The sequence below is a fragment of the Aotus nancymaae genome, unplaced genomic scaffold (assembly GCF_030222135.1).
Source record: "Aotus nancymaae isolate 86718 unplaced genomic scaffold, 86718_ANA_hifiasm-v0.15.2.pri h1tg000051l, whole genome shotgun sequence".
Lineage (NCBI taxonomy): Eukaryota > Metazoa > Chordata > Mammalia > Primates > Aotidae > Aotus > Aotus nancymaae.
Window position 1 is genome coordinate 17954001 of NW_026988465.1, and position 21877 is coordinate 17975877.

General features: G+C 41.4%; 1 protein-coding gene across 2 annotated transcripts in view; it reads left to right on the forward strand.

The window, feature by feature from the left end:
* Positions 1 to 21877, forward strand: part of CDKAL1 (CDK5 regulatory subunit associated protein 1 like 1) — a 716352-nt gene that overhangs the window by 668817 nt on the left and 25658 nt on the right. For both annotated transcript variants that reach the window (XM_064363032.1, XM_064363031.1), the window contains 2 exons: positions 8938 to 9021; positions 11996 to 12160. In XM_064363032.1, the coding sequence (XP_064219102.1) occupies positions 8938 to 9021; positions 11996 to 12160 (249 nt within the window). The remainder of the gene's footprint in view (positions 1 to 8937; positions 9022 to 11995; positions 12161 to 21877) is intronic.

The following is a 21877-nucleotide window of genomic DNA, read 5'->3' on the forward strand; positions in this document are numbered from 1 at the left end:
TCGCCAGCTGCCTGGGCATGACAAAGCTTGCCCAGTGTGGGGAAAAACAGACCTGATGTACTTCGTGCCGGCTGTGTGATAGGAGGGTCAACTTGTTTGGGTTTGTTGAGAGGGTAGATTTCATGCTGTATGTTCTAACCACGATTTTTTTTTAATTCCACAAAGAGCATTATAGACAGACAGTACCTCTGAATGGTCTAGAATACTCAGAATGTACAGACAGGTGGTTAACGTGCACCTGCTTTTTGAACTGGTAGTTTAGTTAGCACTAGGTATGGCTCCCTGATGCCAGGAAGGTATCAGCGCGGTATTTCCTGTGTAACTATTTGCTCTTAACTATTGGCTCTTGATCAGCAGATGAAAATAGCTTTGTTACTAAGAATGGGATTTTGCCCCTGGCTGGGAAGAGACTACCTTGAATTGTCTTCCTCTTACTGGGGTAGACACGGCTAGAAGAAAACCAACCAGCATGAAGAAAAGCACAAGGGGGATTCCTGTTAGGAGAAACTTCACAGTCCGATTCGATTCAGTAGAAATGCCTCGGATCTGGTCTGTATCTTGTATCACTGCACAAGGAAGGGAGGAAGAACTTTTGAAAAGCCATATTGTTTTGCAGTTTTTCTTTCTGCTTAGTTTATTTCTGAAATGCCAAGAAGAAAGAAATAAGGCTACTAAGATACTCATGACAATTAATAGTTAAGCATATGTACTTTAAAATATGGATATTCCACTTAAAAGGAACGTTCTTCCCCTTTTGAACAATTTATTCCTATTAATAAGTGTACCTAAAGAATTTTTTTTCACAGAGGACAGTGTTTTCAAATAATCTCATGAATGCCTTTCTTGTCATTGTTTAAGAAGCAGTTACCAGTCTAGCGCTTTGAGAATAAACTGTTCAACATCTTCTCTCAAGAATCCTTAAGTAGACCAATAAACTGATACTAGCATTTTGAATACAATGGACTTAAAGGTTCATTACTTGTTTTCTATGGTATCATCATTTTTGACACCCATTCCTGCGTCGTGGCCCTATTTCATTATAGAATGGCATTGTGGAGTAAGGATGATGTTAAATTTTAATGTTATTGCTATTATTACTGTTGACCGTTTTTAGCATAAGTATGCCTGGTTCTTTAATTCCAGCTTCTGCAGGGCCAGAAAATAGAAGTGTGCATAAACAGTCGGGAAAATTACTGTATACCCTGGAGACCCAGCATCGCATGCTCTGCCTGTTGTGAATGATGAATCAAAATGGAAAGGTTATCATTTTCATTAGCTAGGAAAGAACAAGACCATACTTTTCTCCAAGTGTAATTACAGCGGTTCACTGGCAACGTTACACTGCAGTAATTAGTCTAAAGGTGTATGTGAGGGCAGGCTTTTGCACAGACACTAGAAATATTATTTCAGAGTTTAAGGTCACAGCCTTGTGTTTAACATGTTCCAGGCAGCTTAGGGGGAAAAAAAAAAAAAGAAAAAAAAAAACCTAATTTGACTGGAGCTAAAGAAAGACATTTGACATTTCCCAGAGTCAGGCATTCAGAAACCAGTCAGGTCGAAAAATTGTAATTTATTATCTTCTATTACAATAAAGGAAAATACTTCGCTGCAGAAGTAGCATGTCAGAATATTCTGTAGGATAAACACAGATAAAATTCAAGTTTATTAGGACCATGATGTAAATGCTTACAGGAACTTTTGATATGTGTGTTTTAATCTCTGTTCTTTTCCTAAGGCAAAGAATGGACAGAAAAAATAATTGTCAGCAACTCTTCAGGGGAAACAAAATAATTTCTTTACTTCCTTAACACTGTTTTCAAGAAATAAATGTCTATCTTACAAGGTCCATACATGTGTGTGTGTGTGTGTGTGTGTGTGTGTGTGTGTGTGTCCTTTGAATTTTTGGGTACTCTAAATAGTAATACTGAAATCTTTTTGTAGCTCAGCATCTCAGAATAGAAATTGACTGACATTATTTTCCAAAGCCACGTCAGGCTTTCTGTTTAAGTAAAGCAAAAGTAAGAAGGAAAAAAAAAGTTGTAGAGAGAAAAGTAAGAGAAACCTTTGCTTTTAGTAGTCCAAAGAATACTTTTGCAAGCAGCATTTCTTACTGAGTTAAAGGTATTAGCCCCAGTACCCTGATGTCTTTGTTTAATTTGAGTAATGTCTGCCTTTCTTCAAACAATTCTGTTTCTCTCTTTATATCCTTATATAGCCTGGTAGAATATTGTTTGTTTCAGGACAAATGATGACATAGAGTGTACTCAATGAGCATTCATTCAGCAACCAAATTCTGTTGGAAACCCCTGCTTTTTAAATGCAAGTGTGTGTTTTATCTGCATTCTCTGGCCATATGGTTAGAACTGATGTTTTTCACAACTTCAGGCACTTGGGAAATTTAAGCAGAGATGTGACACAAATGACACAGCTAGCTGATTATATAACTTACTGAAAAAATCTACCCCAAAATTGAATTTAAAAACATTGCTATTTGTCTGTCACAGATGTTTCTGTACTCAAGGAAAAGTCATACACTGCAGAATTAGATCCATGATGTTGTAAGTGTTCCACAGCTAGCAATTAAATAGGCGGCATCGAGTAGTGGGAAGAGTTCAGAGACTTCCCTTCCTTCTGCCGCTGCCACTGAGCAAATCACCCACCTTGCCAGCCCTTCGTTCCCTCCCTGCAAAATCAGAGAGATTGCTAAGCCCCCTCCAAGGTCTTATGTTCTTTGTCTGTCTAGGGGAATATTGCCTTTATTTTCTGCCTTTGTGGTTTTCTTTAAAAAAAAAGTGTAAGAGCTTTTCTCATATATTTTCGACAAGGCCTAGAAAATTGTAGCACACTCATTCTTTCACAGCTGGGGGCCATATTTCCCAGCAGCCCTGCGAGGTCAGCAGTAATGCAGGGTCTTGTAGAGACTTTTCTTGCACCTTCCTTCCCGTCAGTGACCCAGTCAGAGAAAGCAAGGGATAGTTTTACAAGCGTATTTTTTATAATTCCTTTTTCATAAAATATCTTTTTAAATAATGTTAAAATGACAAAATGAAGTCCTGTACATCCTAGGAAAAAATTACTTTCTCTACTAACATTGGATGAATAAATTATTAAGCATGCCTAGGTTGTTAAAGCGGGTACCAGAACCAGCAGCCACTTTCAAAAGTCTATAGAGCTGAATTAAGTAAAAGAAAAAGCTCTGAAGGTAAGAGTTGTCCCTTGCTTCAGATAGTTACAATCAAGTTCCTTTCCTGACATCTCTTAAAAGGCAAAGCTTTGTAAATGGAAACTGAGCATTTTATTCTCAACAGAAACCTTTAACCTCTAGCATGTTACAGAAATTAAATAACCATCAGTTTGTTTAACCAGCCATAAACTATATGCCTATAAACAAATTAGAAGGAAAAGGCCATCTTTCTTAGGATTATAAGAAAAGACTCTGTTGAGATTTCCTTTTTCTATTTATACGTAGCCTCTCGCTCCGTCACCCAAGCTAGAGTTCAGCAGTGCGGTGCTCACTGCAGCCTTGAATTCCTAGACTCAAGCAATCCTCCTGCCTTAGCGTTCCAAGTACCTGGGACTACAGGTGTGCGCCACCACACCCTGCTAATTTTTAAAATTTTTCTGTAGAAATAAGGTCTTGCTACATTGCCCAGGCTGGTCTCTAACTCCTGGCCTCACGTGATTCTCCAGCCTTGGCGTCCCTGAATGCTGGGATTACAGGTGTGAGCCACCACCACACCCAGCCAAGCTTTGTTGAGATTTTGACAGGCTTCTTTAAGGAAACAGCAAATCACTCGGTAGCCTCTTGAACACTTTGTAGTTGTTTCCTGGCAGGTACTGTATTGAAAATCAAGTTATTTAAGTACAGCAAGAAGGTAGCTGTAATTTGCAGAGGGCTCTAAGCATCTATTCACTGCTAGAGAGAGAGAGAGAGAGAGACAGGCTTGATTTGGAGTACATAATTTCCTTCAGCTAATTCCCAGGAAAGCTTTGGACGTGCCATCCCCTAACCTGCAGATCCGCCTTCACCAATGACTTAAACTTTGTAATTGAAAGATCCTTTAAATACTGTAATCCACCTCCCCTTTGGCACCCTGCTCCCTTCTCCCTACTTCCATCCCATTTCTACCAACTTCTCATTTTTAGGTGAGGAAAGTGAAGGCTCAAAACATAGTCAGGTCTCTGTCATCTCAAAAATCATCTACTCAGACCCTGTGTCTTTGTCCCCTACTGACCAGTCCAAATATGTAGCATCTGTGGATTTCAGAGAACCCTCTTCAGGCTGGGCGTGGTGGTTCACACCTGTAATCCTAGCACTTTGGGAGGCGGATGTGGGTGGATCACCGGAGGTCAGGAGTTCAAGGACCCTCTTCAGACCCTTTTCACTGGGGTTATGCTGGAACTATGCGCTTCTGCTTCTGACCTTTCATCACCCATCCAAATCCTTTTCCTCTTTCTTTCTATCCTTGAATGTTACAATTCTCTTGATGCCCCCACTAGACCATTCTTTGGACTTAGAATTTCAGCTGTATCTTTAGCATTTCTGCTGAGCAGTTATATTGTGCCCTTAGTTCATTTTCTGTTGCTATAACTGAATACCTAAGACTGGATAATTGATAAGGAAAAGAAGTTTATTTGGCTCATGATTCTAGGAGTTGAGAAGTCCAAGATCAGGCAGCCCATTTAGTGAAGACTTCAACTCAGCAGAAAGCACAAGGGCTTTCAAAGAGACCAGACATGAAAGGCAGCCTCACGTTATAACAACCCGCTCTCACAGGAGCTTACCCATTCCCTCAAGAACCAGTTCAGTCCCTGGAAAAAGACAGTAACTAATCTTAATGACCTAATCACTTCTTAAAGATACCGCCTCTCAAGACTGTTTCATTGGCAATTAAATTTCAGCATGAGTTTTGGTAGGGACAAACCATAGCAGGCCACCAGTCATACATTTTATGAAAACCATGGTTTTCAGCTTCTTCCTTACTTGCAGGATTTTGTCCACTTTTCACAGTGATGTAACATTTTCCCGTTGGTAGTTGCAGCCATTAGTCAAGGAGTTGCCAGTGATGGTGAGGCAGCCCTGGAAGTTTGCTTCTCAGATGAATGTAGACTCTCTTTAAGACAAACTCTGATCCCTTCTACTGGACTGGCTCTTCCATTAGCGTAATAGCGGGGTGGTGTGGACCTAGAGATCTGAAGATCTGTAGCCTTGCCACTTTTCTCCAGGATGCCCCGTCTTTTTCTGTGACTAGAACTCCCTTACTCTGATAGCAGACGCACTCTTTGGATATGGCAAGCCAGGATGATTTTACTCTCAATCTTGTTATATGAGATTTTGTTGTGTTTTTTTTGAGATGGCGTCTCGCTCTATCCCTCAGGCTGCAGTGCAGTGGTGCGATCTCGGCTCACTGCAACCTCCCCATCCCAGGTTCAAGTGATTCTCGTGGGACTACAGGCACGTACCACCATGCCCAGCTAATTTTTTTTTGTAATTTTAGTAGAGATGGGGTTTTACCGTGTTAGCCAGGATGATCTCGATCTCCTGACCTCGTGATCCGCCCACCTCAGCCTCCCAAAGTGCTAGGATTACAGACATGAGCCACCACGCCCAGCCTATATGAGGGTCTTTAACCACACAGGGCTACTATATGGTGTGGGAGAGACAATAGTTGGAAAGTGTAGGGGAAGCTGCTCACTTTAAAAAGAAATGTGAGACTTGTATATATTCGCTTAGCCCACAATTTCCTTTGCAACCCAGGTGAAGTGGCATCTTCCAGAATTTCATCTGAACTCATTCTTCCCTAACTTCAGTGTTGACTTTAATATTATTTGAAACAGTTGATTCTCTTAAAGGTTATATTTGATATTCACATCAATGTGACTTCATTCATTAAAAAATATTGAGGAAAGCATTTATTATTTTTTGTTTGTTCATTTGTTGAGATAGGTTCTCACTCTGTTGCCCAGACTAGAGTGCAGTGGCATGATCAAAGCTTACTGCAGCCTCCAACTCCTGGGCTCAAGCAAGTTTTATATATTTATAATATATATATTTATTTTAAGGGGTTGAGATGGCTTGCAGCAGGTTTTAATCAAAGCCCTAGTTTTCTTAGGCTTGTTTTTGCTCAGTATGCTCTGGAGATTTTTATTTTCTTTTCTTTTCCTTTGTTTGAGACAGAGTCTGACCCTGTCACCCAAGCTGGAGTGCAGTGGTGCAATCTCATCTCACTGCAACCTCTGCCTCCCAGGTTCAATCAATCCTCCAACCTCAGCCTCCGAGTAGCTGGGATTACAGGCACATGGCACCACGCCTGGCTAATTGTATTTTCAGTAGAAACAGGGTTTCACTATGTTGGCCAGGCTGGTCTTGAACTCCTGGCCTCAAGTTATCCACCCACCCTGGCCTCCCACAGTGCTGGGATTACAAATATGAGCCACTGTGCCTGGCCTCTGGAGATGTTTTATTTTATTTTATTTATTTATTTGAGACAAGGTCTTGCTCAGTCGCCCATGCTAGAATGCAGTAGAATGATCACAACTCACTGCAGCCTCAACCTGCCAGGCCCAAGCGATCCTCCCACCTCAGCCTCTTAAGTAGCTGAGACTGTAGGCGCATACCACCCACACTCAGCTAATTTCTTTATTTTTTTTATAGAAACGGGGTTTTGCCATGTTACCCTGGCAGGTCTTGAACTCCCGGACTCAAGTGTTCTGCCCACCTCTGCCTCCCAGAGTGCTGGGATTACAGGCATAAGCCTCCGTGCCCTGCTGCTATTGAGATCTTTAAGGGCCTTGCCAGTGCGACTGGGTCCTCAGTTGGGGATACAAATAGGATGACTGAAAAAGTGTTTGCCACTATGAATTAGTGCACATAGCAGTTCTCATGAGTCTGTCAAATAATAGTTAAATACTCACCTACAAATCGTTCTCTTATGGCTGATTAAAACTCCAGCTTTCTAGTATATAAACATAGCCAGTCTTTTTAAGTCTGTATATATTACTGTCATCGTTACCATCTCCAGATGAAATAGAGCAGCCCAGACATGATGGCCCTTACTGTCCACATTGATTCTAATAAGAAGAAAGAAGCAGCATCGTTTTCAGTGGCTCTACAATTTCATATTGTTGTTAATTTCCTGAAAACTTGTTGTTAGATGAAGTGTAATTGCAGATTTCCTTAAGAACCATTGACAGATACTTATCCCAAGTCATGAGCAACTCACACTGAGAAATGTGTGCAAACATTCTGAGTTTTCTTCTAGAAGAATATACTTCAGTGAGACCCTATATTCACCAGTTCTTTTCTATAAAAAGAGTTATTGAAGCTCAATGTGGAAGTTGGGGGGAATTTCTTTTTTTTGCTACTTGATTTTTTTAAGGGGATTAATGTTGCCAGACCTTTCATTGTTTTTCAGAGAGTGAAAGAGAGTCTTTAATAAGTGTCATCTCAGAGACCTTACAACTTTCGGCTAGGAGGGCTACATTTTGAATAGTATACTAGATAGTAAATTATGGTGTATTTAGGTACTGGCATTGTATGATGGAGAGGGGAGTTTGATGGTTTTTTTTAATTGTTAGGTGGTCTATTTAGTGCAGCTGTGTTTATGTTTCCTGCATGGTAACCGCCTGAACATGGTGACAAGTCCCTACAAATGAGAATAGGAATTTTAAAAAATTATCTTGCCAATGGGCTTTAATTTCAGGGGTCGTAGTTGTTAAGTAGCAATGGTAAAAATAATCCCCGGCACAATCATTCAGTATAGTCAGTTTGCTGTGCCAGAAATTTTGACAACCTTGTAAAAAGAGTAATTGAGGCCTGACATGGTATCTTACTCCTGTAAGCTGGGAGACTGAGGCGGGCAGATCACCTGAGGTCAGGAGTTCGAGACCAGCCTGGTCAACGTGGCGAAACCTGTCTCTACTAAAAATAAAAAAATTACTTTGGCATAGTGGCACATGCTTGTAATCCCAGCTACTCAGGAGGCTGAGGCAGGAGAATCATTTGAACCCAGGAGGCTGAGGTTGCATTGAGCTGAGATCACACCACTGCACTCCAGCCTGGGTTGACTGAGCGAGAGTCTGTCTTAAAGAAAAAAAGAGTAATTGCTACTTTAAATGCTGCATTTCACAGTAGAATAAACTTGGAAATGGTAGAATTTCCTTAGAATAGTCACACTGCTTTACCCTTTGTTTTGACTGGTTTACTTCTTTGCTATTAAAAATGGGTGCTTAGATCATAATGTACATCAATCCTATAGAAAATTAACAGTTCTATATTTTTGCTGTCTTTCTCTTTGTAAAATAATAAATGAACCTGGGGTCATGACTGCAGCAAAGAGACAGTTGCCTGTGACAGAGAAAATGTATATAATAAGCAAATAGCTCTGTGAATTAGTCAGTACTTTCAGAATTGTATGCAAGATATGAAATGCAGAGGTGCAGGGTCCTAATGACTAGTTTTCAGAGGCATTTTCCTTAGTGTTACATCCCTCATAACTCAAATTAATGTTTATTACTATTCTTTCACATTGCCAAAATATTTTCATGAATTTGGATTAGAAGCAGCTTGTTCTGGCTTGTTTTGCAACTTTGTTTCAGGAAACAAAGTGGTATTTGGAAGATTTTTGTATGTCATAGAAGCTTTAATTATCTTACTTATGTTGAAGGAGATCAAGTTCTGTTTCAGATTTATGTAGGAAAATAAGAGTTTATACCATGCTAATTTTATGTTGCCACATAATTAATGTCTTTCAAAAAATTTGAATTCGTGATTTGAGTGGTGTTCACCGTTAAATAACCAGCAATGTAGAATCTACTTTAAATTCGAGAAGATGCTACTTGGTCCAGACCTACTTGAGCTGGCCTTTGTTTTTATTTTTGGATTCACAGGTGTTGACCCTTATCGTTCCTTTTTTTCCCCTCCCCTTCTCTCCACAGATTGGTGAAAGACAGCAAGTGTTAGTAACAGAAGAATCTTTTGATTCCAAGTTTTATGTCGCACACAATCGATTCTATGAGCAGGTAAGAGGCACTTCAGTATTCTTGAGTTTTCTCCAAAATGAGAAAGAGTTCTGAAAGTTTAAGCACAGGGCATTTAAAGGGGAGAGTGTTGAATCTTGTCACAACAAGGCTGTTTTGTAGCCTCAAGTCAGCCAGGCTAACACGGGTTTGTCTTTGTGACTTACTCTACAATACATTCTCTACAAGGGAATACGTGTATTTAGTCGATTTTAGTCCACATTAATGTTTGACAGGACCAGCCTTAGGCTTTTGGGCGTTTGGAACCAGGCAGTTAACACTGCCAGAATTCCCACACCCTGGCAAAGCAGTGGGGAAAGTCCTGCTCAGACGACAGGAAGGATGTCTGCATGGGCGACAGCAGCATGAAAGGGCAGGGATTTCCTCTCACCGGCACATCACCCGTACAGTTTTTTTAATAGGTTGGTTGGTTGGTTTTCCAGTTTTATTTAGTTTTAGTATTTGTTTTTTTAACTTCTACCTTGATAAAAATGCTGGGAGCAGAGGGAAAAGAGTCTTTTCCTTGGACTCAGCTCAAATTGTATAAACGACTGTGTGGACCAGTGTGAGGATCCAAGCAGCTTCACTGTGGGAGCTTTGGGGGCCATCCCAAGGCACACCCCGCTTGCTAGCCTTCCTTCCCTGCCCATCGAAGCTGGCCTGCCTTTGCCCCTCAAAGGAGCCTGACTTCTGTTTTGGCATCGGGGTTTCTTCTCCTCCAGGTGAGAGAGCAATTCAAAGTGACTGAGGGAAACAGAGTGCCTCTTTCAGGGGCATGGTCCCTGGCAAGGGCCAAGGTCAAGGAAGAGATGGGATATGCCCTCCTTGCCCATCTCATGAGAGCCTGTGTGGGAGACTCCCATGGGGGTACGGAGATGTTCATTGATCTTTCTGGATTGTATTAAAATTAAGTGGAGCTTCCTCCTTTTTTGCTTCTTTCTCATCAGATAAGAGGTAAAAATGTTTGCTATGGGTACTGGCTGGGATCAGAGCTTGAGAAGACCCTGAAAGGCAACTGGGCAAGTCGAATGAGGGACGGGCAGAGGAAGCAGGCTGCCTGTGTGAGAAGGCAGGAAAGGAGGAGCTGGAGAGGCCCCCAACATTGACATTCCCCAGAGAATCATCTCAGACTAGGCAGTGGGTCCCCAGGAAATAGGGGAGCTTTTCAAAGCTCAGACTAAGCATGCTGTGTTCAGTAGCATGGAGACTCTGGTTGAGGAAGGGCTCCCAGCCCTCCACGTCTGGGCTGCGTCTCTTCCCCATTTCCCATCTCATTAATATACTCCAGAGGGCCATTTTCCCATTGAGGCCAACCTTCTGCTTAGCCCTGGGGAGGAGCCTGATTACATTTTGGTCGCCTCTTCTCTCTCCTTTCTTTTGCCATCTGGGTTTTGCCTCAGCAGGGAACTTTTTTTCCCTTCATTTTAAAGGCAGTAGCATGCCTCGTTAGCTGCTTCCTCCAATTTAAAGCAGTCAGGCCTTTCCCAATTATTAAAATGGGAGGAGGGGAACACACTGAGCCCCTCATTCAGATCAAGGCCGCAGATCAAGGAGAGTTATTTTCCCCCAGAATAGGACCAGGTCTCCCAGGGTTAGTTTGGTCTAGAGATTTTCTTATTTTATAAAAACTGATTTAAAAGGGCTTTTTATATCCCAACACTAAAGCTCTTTTAGTTCGTTTTGCCTGCCATAAGTAATTCCCCACCCAGGTGACCTTTTTCTTATACTTTGATGAAGCAGTGAACTCAGTGGTCATAAAAATCAAACTCAGACCAAGATTCGATTTTGCCTCTCAGAGAGATTGGACGTGGAACTCCTGGCTCTCATCTGACTTTTCTCTCTTGACAACTAAGCATATAAAAGATTTTATAGGAATTATTTCTTTCTAAATAAGATGAGTTCCAGAGGTGAAGATTATATCTAGATATCCAAGCATTACTGGATTAGAATCGGTCTATTTATTTTGGATTCCGACTTGAAAAGACTGGCAAGCAGCTCCAGTGTTGAAATAGAAATGTGAGGGAGACATCATGCACACAAGCTACCTGTAGGTCCCAGAGGAAGGGAAGCGTTTGCTCGAGGTAAACAAGTGCTTTCATCAGGAATCTCTAGTGGAAAGAGACAGTCTGACAGTTTGCTGTGAACAAGCCAAAGTACCCTTCAGCCTACTGGTTCTTCATGGAGGTAGAGTCCCAGGACTCACAAACACATGCTTTTTCTAACAGAGCAAGGGAGATGAGTGGCAGCCATTAGTTACAGGAGTCATTTAGCGCCAAACGGCAGTATTCCGGGTTATTGGAAGGTTCTTTTAAATATTCCTCCTTCTCCGCCAAAACACAGCACGCAGCACACACGCATGCATGAACACAAACACGCAGGCATGTATTTGAAGTGTCTTGTCAAACCCTTCCTCTGACAGCTCACTTGGAAAGTATTAAAAATATAAGGCTTTCATCAGTCTTGTCTCGGTCTTCCTCATTGCATGGAATAGGCAAGAGCAAACTATCAAAGGCCTGTTCAAAAGCGGCTGGCTGATTGCTGGGGATTTCCCAGGCCTGCCTTCCACGTGCCTCCCAACACTAGGTGCATCTTGACTAGAAGAGCACTGTCCAGGGGCCCGGGAGCCCTTCCAGAAGTACCTTTCCTTCCTGCAGGCTCCCCAGACCCCTCAGCAGCTAGAAGATACAGCCTGCTTTGGAGGGGATCCCAGAATAGAAAAAATGACAGTGAGGGACAACGAGGAAACCTGGAGAATCAAGTATGCCTTCAGTTAATAGCATTAATAATATATCAATTTGGGCTCGTTAATTGTGGCAAATGTACCATACTAATGTAAGATGGTAATAATGAGGAACCTGGGAGCTGGGTGTACAGGAGCTCTCCATAGTATCTTTGCTATAATTTTTATAAATCTGAAACTGTTCTAAAGTAAAATGTTTATTTTCAAAAATTAAGCCTCTGAAAAAATGTGTTTAAGGTTTTAGTGCCAAAGAACGCTGCATTCATGGGGAAAATGGTTGAAGTGGACATCTATGAATCAGGCAAACATTTTATGAAAGGGCGGCCAGTATCAGATGCCAGAGTGTACACGCCTTCCATCAGCAAACCGCTTGCAAAGGGAGAAGTCTCAGGTTTGACGAAGGTAAGTAAAAGATGCTCTCCTGTCTGCCCTGCTCATAAAACAGCAGCCGTGGAGGCACAGCGATTCCAGACCATGTTTCTGTCATCATGTATAGTCCCTTCTTGTGTATGCATGAGGCCTTAATCCTTTCTGACAGATTGAAATCGGAATTAGAAAGATGTGTTTTTGCTGATGCCGATAGCTTTGCTTCTCTGGCTGGAAAGGAAATAAGCTGTTTCTGCTTCCAGGTTAGAAGCAGAGAGTGAAAGCCATTATTTGCCGGTAAAAACGTTGACACCAAAAGATGCTCGGATACAGTATGTTTCTATGTCAGTAGATCCGGAGTGGAAGGGGATGAGGAAAGGAGTGTTTTCTTGCTTTACAAAGCTGTTTATACTCTAGTAAAAACCCACGGCTGAACAGGCACTAAACCGTATCATATATGCAGTTATGGTGGCTTTCAGAAGGGTGTTAGCTGGATATCTGCTTTAGTCATGTAGAGTGAAAATTAAACATGTTTTTTTCTTTCTATAAAAAAGTAACCTGACCCCTATTTTATACCTTGGTAAATATGGCTGTTTGCCAAGCTCTCTCTTACATTTCATTGAGCTACAGTTGTAAAAGCTGATGGAGTGTGAAATGAAAATGTGTATCACATTTCTAAGCATCATTTGATGTCCTTTCTCCAACACAATTGTTAAGCGCCTGAAAAAAAGCATATAGCAATGATTTAACATATGGGAAAAAAAATAACTGATATTTATCTGGCCATGTAACTCCAAAATTGTTTTAATCTGTGTATTATTTTCTCCCTCAAAACAAATTGCAAGGACATGTTGGTTAAAATAAAGGGGGCACAGCTTCACTTTGGCAACAGCAACAGAGACGATACTGTTGTCCGTGTTCTCACTGATCGTGGTACTGGACTCTCGTGTCTGATACGAGTGATAGCTCGGATGTGCTTGACAGGTGCCCACGAAGGCTCTGCACGCGTGGCTAATCCATAGTGGAATGCTGTGGAGTAGCGTTTGTCAAAATCCTACCAAATGTACAGCCTGCACAATCAGGAGATAAGTCTAAAACTTGATCAACATAACCACTCATTTTTGCTGTTTATGAAAAGAAATCATACTTTGGAGATAGGACGGGTGGCCAGGAAGAAGCAGTTAATCTGGCATTTAAATGATACTGCTAGAGATTTGGCTTTTTATATGTTAGCCAATACTTTGAAAATTGTTTTAAGAGGTCCGCTTATTTTTTTTATTTTTTTTGTTTTTCCACATAGTATGCTTTAAAGGTTAATTTTAGATTGCCACAGTGAAAAGTGTTTCTCAGTAAGTAGCAGTGGTGGGGAAATTACGATTTTAAAGACTCTGCCTGGGTGAATTCCTTCATGTTTGCCTCTTGGAAAGGGTAGTATTCTAAAACATCACCATGGATGACACGTAAATAAGGAAATGCAGTGCCCCTCTATTTGTTCCTTGACTGTAGTGTTACTATCTAAAAGGGCGGCCCCATTTAAATTCTCTGGGGTCCCCTTTCTCCTCTCCCATCCTTTCTTCTAACCTAGAAAATGGTATCATCAGTTCTACCACCAGCCCAACTCTGAACCAGAATGGGCCAAAAGTCCCACATAAGATGAGGAAGGCAGTTGGTTGCTGGTCCGCCAGAGCCTCTAGAAATAGTCTTGTAGCATGAGGCTAGTGGGTTGGAATATTGATTTGGATATTTACATTCAGAGAAACAGTAAGGCTTTTGTTGGTTTTGGGGTTTTGTTTATTGTTTTTTGTGAGAGGGTCTCCCTCTGTCACCCAGCCTAGAGTGCAATGGTGTGATCATAGTTCATTGCAACCTCTGCCTCCCGGTCTCAAGTGATCCTCCCACATCAACCTCGTGAGTAGCTGGGACTGTAGGCACGCACCACCATCCTGGCTAACTTTTTTTTTTTTTTTTGAGACCAAGTCTCACTCTTTTGCCCAGGCTGGAGTGCAATGGCGCTCAATCTCCACTCACTACAGCCTCTACCTCCCGGGTTCATGCCTCAGCCTCCTGAGTGGCTGGAATTATAGGCACAAGCCACCACGCCCAGCTAATTTTTTATTTTTAGTAGAGACAGGGTTTCACCATGTTGGCCAGGCTGGTCTCGAACTCCTGACCTCAGGTGATCTGCCCACCTCAGCCTCCCAAAGTGCTGGAATTGCAGACATGAGCCACCATACTCAGCCCTGGCTGATATTTTTTCTTTTTTGTAGAGACAGGATCTCACTTTGTTGCCCAAGTTCGTCGTGAACTCCTGGCCTGAAGCAGTACTCCATTTTGGTCTCCTTGGCATCTAAAGCAAAATATACCATGCTTTGGACTTATTTTATCTCACTTGACCTCTTTTTTTTTTTCTTTGAAACAGAGTTTTGCTTGTCACCCAGGCTGGAATGCAGTGGCACAATCTCACTGCAACCCTCACCTCCTGGGTTCAAGCGATTCTCCTGCCTCAGCCTCCCGAGTAGCTGTGGTCACACGCATGCACCACCACACCTGGCTAATCACTTGATCACTTTTTATGAAAGTGATGAGAAGTACAACAGACTAGATGGGTGTTATCAAAATGGTGGGAATGAGTGAAAGTTATGTGTGTGTTTTTAGTGAAAGGGACAGAAGAATAGGAAATGAGGAAAACACAGTTTTAAGATGCTAAGAACGTTGATATTTTTATCTTGTGCTCACACACAGCCTAATTTTGTGGTAAGCTGCTGATTGTGATGATCTTTTTATACCATTAAGACTTCTGTGGAAAAATTGCTATGCTGTTCAATTACTCCACCTGAAGAAAACCTGTGGCTAGACAGGCCCTAGGGTCCACTATACCAAATCCATGAACATGTAATAGTTAGAAAAATTATCTGAAAGCCATCATCCAAGATTGGGATCAAGGATTTTTTTAACTCTATTATGGAAATCTATTTATGAAAATGTTGTGAACATTTTCAAGCATATACAAAAGTAGAGAGAATAATAATTATCCCACATACCTATTACCCATGAGCAGTCATCAAATCACAGCCAATGTTATGTCATCTGTGCTCTTATCTACCCCTCTTCCCTCCACCTTGATTATTTTGAAGAAAATCCCTTTTATCACTTTATTTCATCTAGAAATATACTAGTAAATACCTCTAAAAGATGAAGATACCTTTTACAAACATAATCACAGTTATTGTCAGATTTTAAAATCATTACCTATAATTGTCTTTGGCTGACTCTTCCAGGCCTACTGCCATGACTCAAAGTCAACATTTACGGCATGCTTATCATGGGCCAAATACCGTGCTAAATATGTGACGTGTGTGCACTCACATCATCCTCATAACCCTGAGAGGAAGACACTGTTATCATCCCCATTCCACAGATAAGGAGTCTGAGCATCAGTAATTCAATAAATAGCTTATGTGGAGTCACAGACTTTGAATGTAGAAAAGGGAAGCCAGGATTTATATCCCATTCTTACCAATTTTCAAGCCTGTATTTTTGTTTTTGTTTTTGCTTTTTAATTGTGGCAAAATATACATAACGTAAAATTTGCTGTCTTACTCATTGGTAAATGTATAGTTAGTCGTGTTAAGAACGTTAGGTACCTCATACAAGCGGCATCGTTCAGTCACCAGTGTTTGTCTTTTGTGACTTGCTTATTTCACTTAGCATCATGTCCTCAGGGTTCATCCGTGTTATAGCACGTGTCAGAATTTTCCTCCCTTTGAAGGCTACATACCATTCCATTATGTGTGGATGCCACGTTTCATTTATTCATTTCTCCATTGGTGGACATTTAGGTTGCTTCTACCTTTTGGCTGTTATGAATAATGTTTGCTATGAACATGGGTACACAGCGATCTCTTCAAATCCCTGCTTTCCATTCTTTTGGGCATTTGTCCAGAAATGGGATTGCTGGATTGTATGGTACCTCTGTTTTTAGTTTTTTGAGGAGCTGCCATACTCTGCCATTTTACATTTCCACCCATAGAGCATAAGGGTTCCAGTTTCTCCACATTCGCACCAACATTTCTTTTATTTATTTTTTTCTTTTCTTTTGAGAGTAGCCATCCTAATGGGTGTGGGTCAAGCCTGTATTTTGAAGCCCAGGTCCATAATGCCTTGCCCATTTTAATTGCAGGAGTCCTATTTGATAACTTCTGGACACTAGTGTCTTTTTGTGCACCAGAGTAAGCTTACACTGGATATAATATAAGTAAAAGAGAGAGAGGCGAAAAATGAGAAAATGGACAGTCTTAATTATCTTCTCTGTGGGTTCAGTTAAAAATGGCATTAGAGATCTAAGCCTCTCAGGAATATGAGAGAATGTGAACATTACTGCTGTCCGTTTTAATAAAGGGTAACTAGTCTTACTACTAATGTTCTTTCTTCTTGTCTGGCCTATGTTATAACAAATCACTTGAATCTTACCATTTCTAAGATCAATTCTTAAGAAGTCAAAACTGTTCTTTGCCTGGTAGAAGACAGAAAGGAACATTTTCTCTTCTAATTTTAAACTTATGAATAGTTTTATTGCAAAGTTTTTTCTTATTGAATTCATCCTTAGTAGTAAAAATTGCTTTAAAGAAAGAAGTAGAGTAGCGTCATGAAGGCTCTAAGGGATTTGGAGTCTGTCAGGTTTGGGTCCAAATTACAGTGACAGTTCCTATGATCAAGTACAACTTTCTTGACTCACAGCGATTTCATTTGTATAATGCAGCTAACACTGATTTGCAGAGTATTAAATTAAATCATGTGGACAAAGTACACAGTGCATAGTAGGTATGTTAAATATTATAAAGACAGAATTTAATAAGCATAGCTTTAAAAAGCGGTGGTTTCCTGGCTTTTATTTTGATTTCTTTTGCTTTTCTTTTTTTTCTCTTTTTTTTTTTGAGACAGAATCTTACTCTGTCACCCAGGCTGCAGTTCAGTGGTATGATCTCGGCTCACTGCAACCTTCGTCTCCTTGGTTCAAGTGATTCTGGTGTGTCAGCCTCCTGAGTAGCTGGGACTGCATGCATGCGCCACCACAACTAGCTAATTTTTGTATGCTTAGTAGAGACAGGGTTTTACCATCTTGGCCACGCTGGTCTTGAACTCCTGGCCTGAAGTGATCCACCTGCCTCAGCCTCCCAAAGTGCAGGGATTAGAGGCCTGAGACACCACACTTGGCCTACTTTAATATTGTTTTTAGTACCTTTTCTTTAAGGTACTTCGCAGCTCAGTGCAGTGGTTCACGCCTGTAATCCCAGCACTTCGAGAGGCCAAGGCAGGAGGACTACTCGAGCCCAGGAATTTAAAAACAGCCTCACACCATAGAGAGACTTCGTCTCTATAAAAATTTTAAAAATTAGTCGAGTGTGATGGTGCACACCTGTAGTCCCAACTACTTGGCAGACTGAGATGGAAGGATCACTTGGCTTCAAGGGTCGAGGCTGCAGGAAGCTGCTGCAGCCCAGCTTGGGTGAAAGAATGAAACCTTGTCTGAAAAAAAAAAGTTTTGTATTCATGGATTGCATGGTACATTATACTGTAGCAATTAAGAAAATGAATCTGGATTCTGATTACCCAGGTTTGAATCTTGATTCTACTATTACCAAAAAATATGACCTTGGGCCAGTTACTCAATGTCCCTCCACCTCAGTTCTCCCTCTGTAAACGGGTGATAGTAGCACCTGCTTCATAGGATATACATGGAAATGGCTTAACAGTCAATAAGTATTGGCTACTATTTTCGTTATTAATTTGCGATGCATGCCAAGGCGTTATTTTACTTTAATCCGTGAAGTAAAAGTTGCACAATATTTTGTCATTTCAAAAGTTATATTCATCAGCCATAGATTTCTGACACTGGTGGATGAAACCAGACCAACTGACCAGATGACTCCACCAGAATGACAAATTAACAGAAAGATTCCAGTAATACTCCCATAGTGTTGGCTATTCTTACCACACAGTTCTTCCCCTTACTCCTCATGTCTTTTTTTTTTTTTTTTTTTTTGAGGAATATTCTAGAATGGATGCCTGGACTTACCATTCTCTTTCTTACAAGTTAAGAGCAGGCTGCCCTGGGGTGTCTAAGTGCCACCTGTTTCTCATCTCCTGAGACTTTGATCCTAAGAGCGGATTCACTTGAGCAGTTAGCTCAGCACCGACACAGCCAACTGCGCTTGGAAAGGAAGCAGAAGTTTTAAAGGGTGGCATGGTTTGCTTCATTACCAGACAAGGGCCAGCAGGATATTCAGGTGTACTGAGTTTTATGTACAAACTATACTATATGTTCAGAGCTTTGACCCTTGGCAAAACATAGTTAAAATGCTTTCCTCTCCATCTGAGTTTCATTTCCAGAACCACTGAAGTGAAAGGGTCTATTAGTTCAAGGCCAAATTTGAAAGCACATGAAAAGTACATTCATGAGGTTAAGAAATGGCTTAATAATTAAGTTAAAACACTTGAAAGTGGGTCTAATTTCAGACAGATCAGCTAACCATGCTAGAAGCAAATGAGGGTGTGTTTCTTCCTATTTTTCCTTCCACCCCCAAGATATTGGCTCCAATCCCAAGGAGTTTTTTCAGTTCCTTTTTATTAAACTTTATGTAAGACTTAATTATCCATTGTCCATATGCTAAGTTCATGTCACAAACAAAACCATGGTACATTTAATATTTTACGCATGTCTTCTCTTTCATTTTGTATCCCGTTAGTTTCTTTTAAAGAGTGGTTAGGACATATTTGAGTTTCAGTCTAGATGCATAGCTTTTATTCTGTGCTGCTGAGCTATATTTTATTGGCCATTGCAGCTGAACTAGTATGACTGTCAATTCAAACTGCGTTTAGTGTGTTTACAGTACCTTCCGTGTACCAATTTGAGTAGCATCCAAAGTATCCTCAGAGTGAGCTGATGCTAAACAATTAGCTTTCATTTCACTTGCATCACTGTGCAATCACTGATGATAATTCTCTTCCTCCTGAGGGTTGTAGCTGGAGCATCATGAGGGAAATTGCATGCATCAGGGGACTAACTGTGCCTTGATAATAATAATAGCTGCCATTTAGTGAGCCTCTACTATGTGCTTGTTATTGAGGCCTTTGACTCGTGTTACTTCAGTTTATTTTTCTCGCCTGACCTAGGGCAGCTAGAAGACAATGAAGTTCTTTACACAGCTGTGCACACCCACCTAGAGGCATCATAAGATGGGACTGAGTAGGCATTTTCCCCACCTCTCCATCCTTTGCCCACGTTCAACATAGGAGACAGAAGGAGCAGTGAGCCTGGGACAAAGACTGGACTGCCTTCCCTAGCTGAGCGCTAGGGAGAAGAGCCAGGCCCCAGCGCCTGAATTACTCACAGATACATCATGCAGGTAGCACCTGGCCTCTTATAATATGTTGCGGTGTTTATTATCCAGGACCTGGATGAAGTCTTAGAGATAGGAATGATGAATATGGGCTTGGTCTTTGAGGAGTTTTTGGTCTGGCTGTTCCGCTGGTAATACTGCTTATCAGTTGTGACCCTGGTAGGGAGGGACTGGCTGAGGGAGGTGTCTTGTGTAGGTATGCCAGCTCACCTGTGAGACTTCATTGCTCTTGTGGTTAAAGTTTTATGGATGATTTTTTGCCAAATGAATCTCTTAAGAGCAAGAGGTATTCTTTATCATGAAAGCATCAAATGGAAAAAGCTTCCTTAGGAGAACCAGAGCTGTATTTCAGCAGCAGCAGAACCTGAAAGGTCATCTCAGCCCAACCATCTATCCCTGCAGGATGGGACTAGGGAGGCTCCAGAAGATGATTCTCTCCTGTGATGATTTGAACCAGGTGTCCAGGACCACGCGTCAGCACTCACGTTTTCACTGCACTTTCCCCTTCACATGTCTTTACCTTTTTACTCAGTCAACAGGGATCACTGATGAGTATGACACTGTATGCATCAAGGGCCTAATTGTGCCTTGATAATAATATCTGTCTGCGTCAGGACTGCCTGTGTCAGTCCTGCTTTCTACCTGTTGTAATAGAATTAATAATATGCCCCTTTTCCACTCCTCAAAGTATCCTAGTGTGGATGATACATTATATGGTCATCCTATAAATTCCAAAAGTGGGTCCAGCACTGTGTCAAGCACTGCTTGGGATATAGAAGTCGAATATATAATCCTGCCCTCAAGGAATTCACTTCTGTGTCCTTAATGACTAGCATAGGGCCTGGCAGGGAGCAAATACTCAGTAAACATCTGTTGGATGAATGAGGGAATGAATGAATGAATTTGTTCTGGAGATATATGTATATACCCCTTACTGAAAAGGACTGCAGGACCAAAAAGCTGGTTATCCTAGATATGGGTTATCTTCTGCCACTATGAATGCCCCATGACAACCAACCACAGAACTGCAGTGGGGCTCAGCTGATCTCAGCCTGGCTCACTCACACATCTGCAGTGCACTGTAAGGCAGCCCAGCAGCTCTTCTAAGCTCAATGGGGCTTCCTAACATGTCTGGAGCTTCAGCAGGCATTTGGTGGATCTAGATGGCCTCAGCCGGGACTCTGTGGGTGAATCAGCTCTGCTCCACATGCCTCATCCTTCAAAAGGCTGGCCTGAGCACGTTCTCATGGTAAAGGCAGAGGAACATTAAACAGACTTGCACACGTGCTTTTCAAGGCTCTGCAGGCATGATATTTCATAGCATCCTGTTGGCCAAGTCAGTCATGGGGCTTCCATTCTAGTAACTAGAGACAAAAGAAACACATAAATATTAAATATGTCTGGTGGTAGAATGTGCCACGGAGGAAAAGAGAGTAAGACTAGGAAGTGCTAGGTTGTGCTGGATGGCGGGGGCTTGGGATTTGATAGAGGACTGCCCAGGATGACCTCACTGATAAGCTGGTGGTCCAGCAGACACCTGAAGGAAGTAGAAGGCAGACATGTCACATGGGCATCTAAGGGATGGGCAGAGAACATTGTGTGAAGCAAGTCACTTGGGTCCCTGAGTGACTGTGTGGAGCACACAATTACCTCACTCTAAACTACACACTAAATGGTACATCTTAGACACTCAGAGTGAGCAAGAAATAAACCTTGGTTACGTTAGCCCTGAGATTTCAGGGTTAATTTGTCACCAAAGCACAGCCTAACCTTTCTGGGACAAATACATGTGCTTGTTTTTAATGTGTTAGGTATAAATCCTATTTGACTTCAAAATCCAGAGGTCCCATTCTTTATACTAAAGATTATTGCCCTGTGCTTTCCAGCTGCCCACAGCTGCTTATGGATATCTGAGTCTGCATTCTGTCACTTCACTTTGGTTCCTTTCACAGTGAGAAAAATTTCCTTCTTTATTTGCCTGATTGAGTTCTTTTCACCTTCAAAGTCCAGTTCTAATCCGACCATATCTATGAAACTCTCTGTAGTAGAAATTGTCTGAAAACCCTCTCCACATTGATGGTTCCCCATTAATACAGATGCCAAAAAAAAAAAGGCAAATACTGCATGATCCCACTTAGGTAAAATATTGAGAATAGGCAAATTCACAGAGACAAAGTAAGTTAGAACTTATCAGGGGCTAGGGGTGGAGATGGACAGTTCCTTCTTAAGGTTACAGTTTCTGTGTGGGGTGATAACGTTTTGGAAATAGTGGTAATGGTTGTACAACATGGTAAATAGAATTAATGCCATTGAATTGTGTACTTAAAAATTATTCAAATGGTAAATATTATGT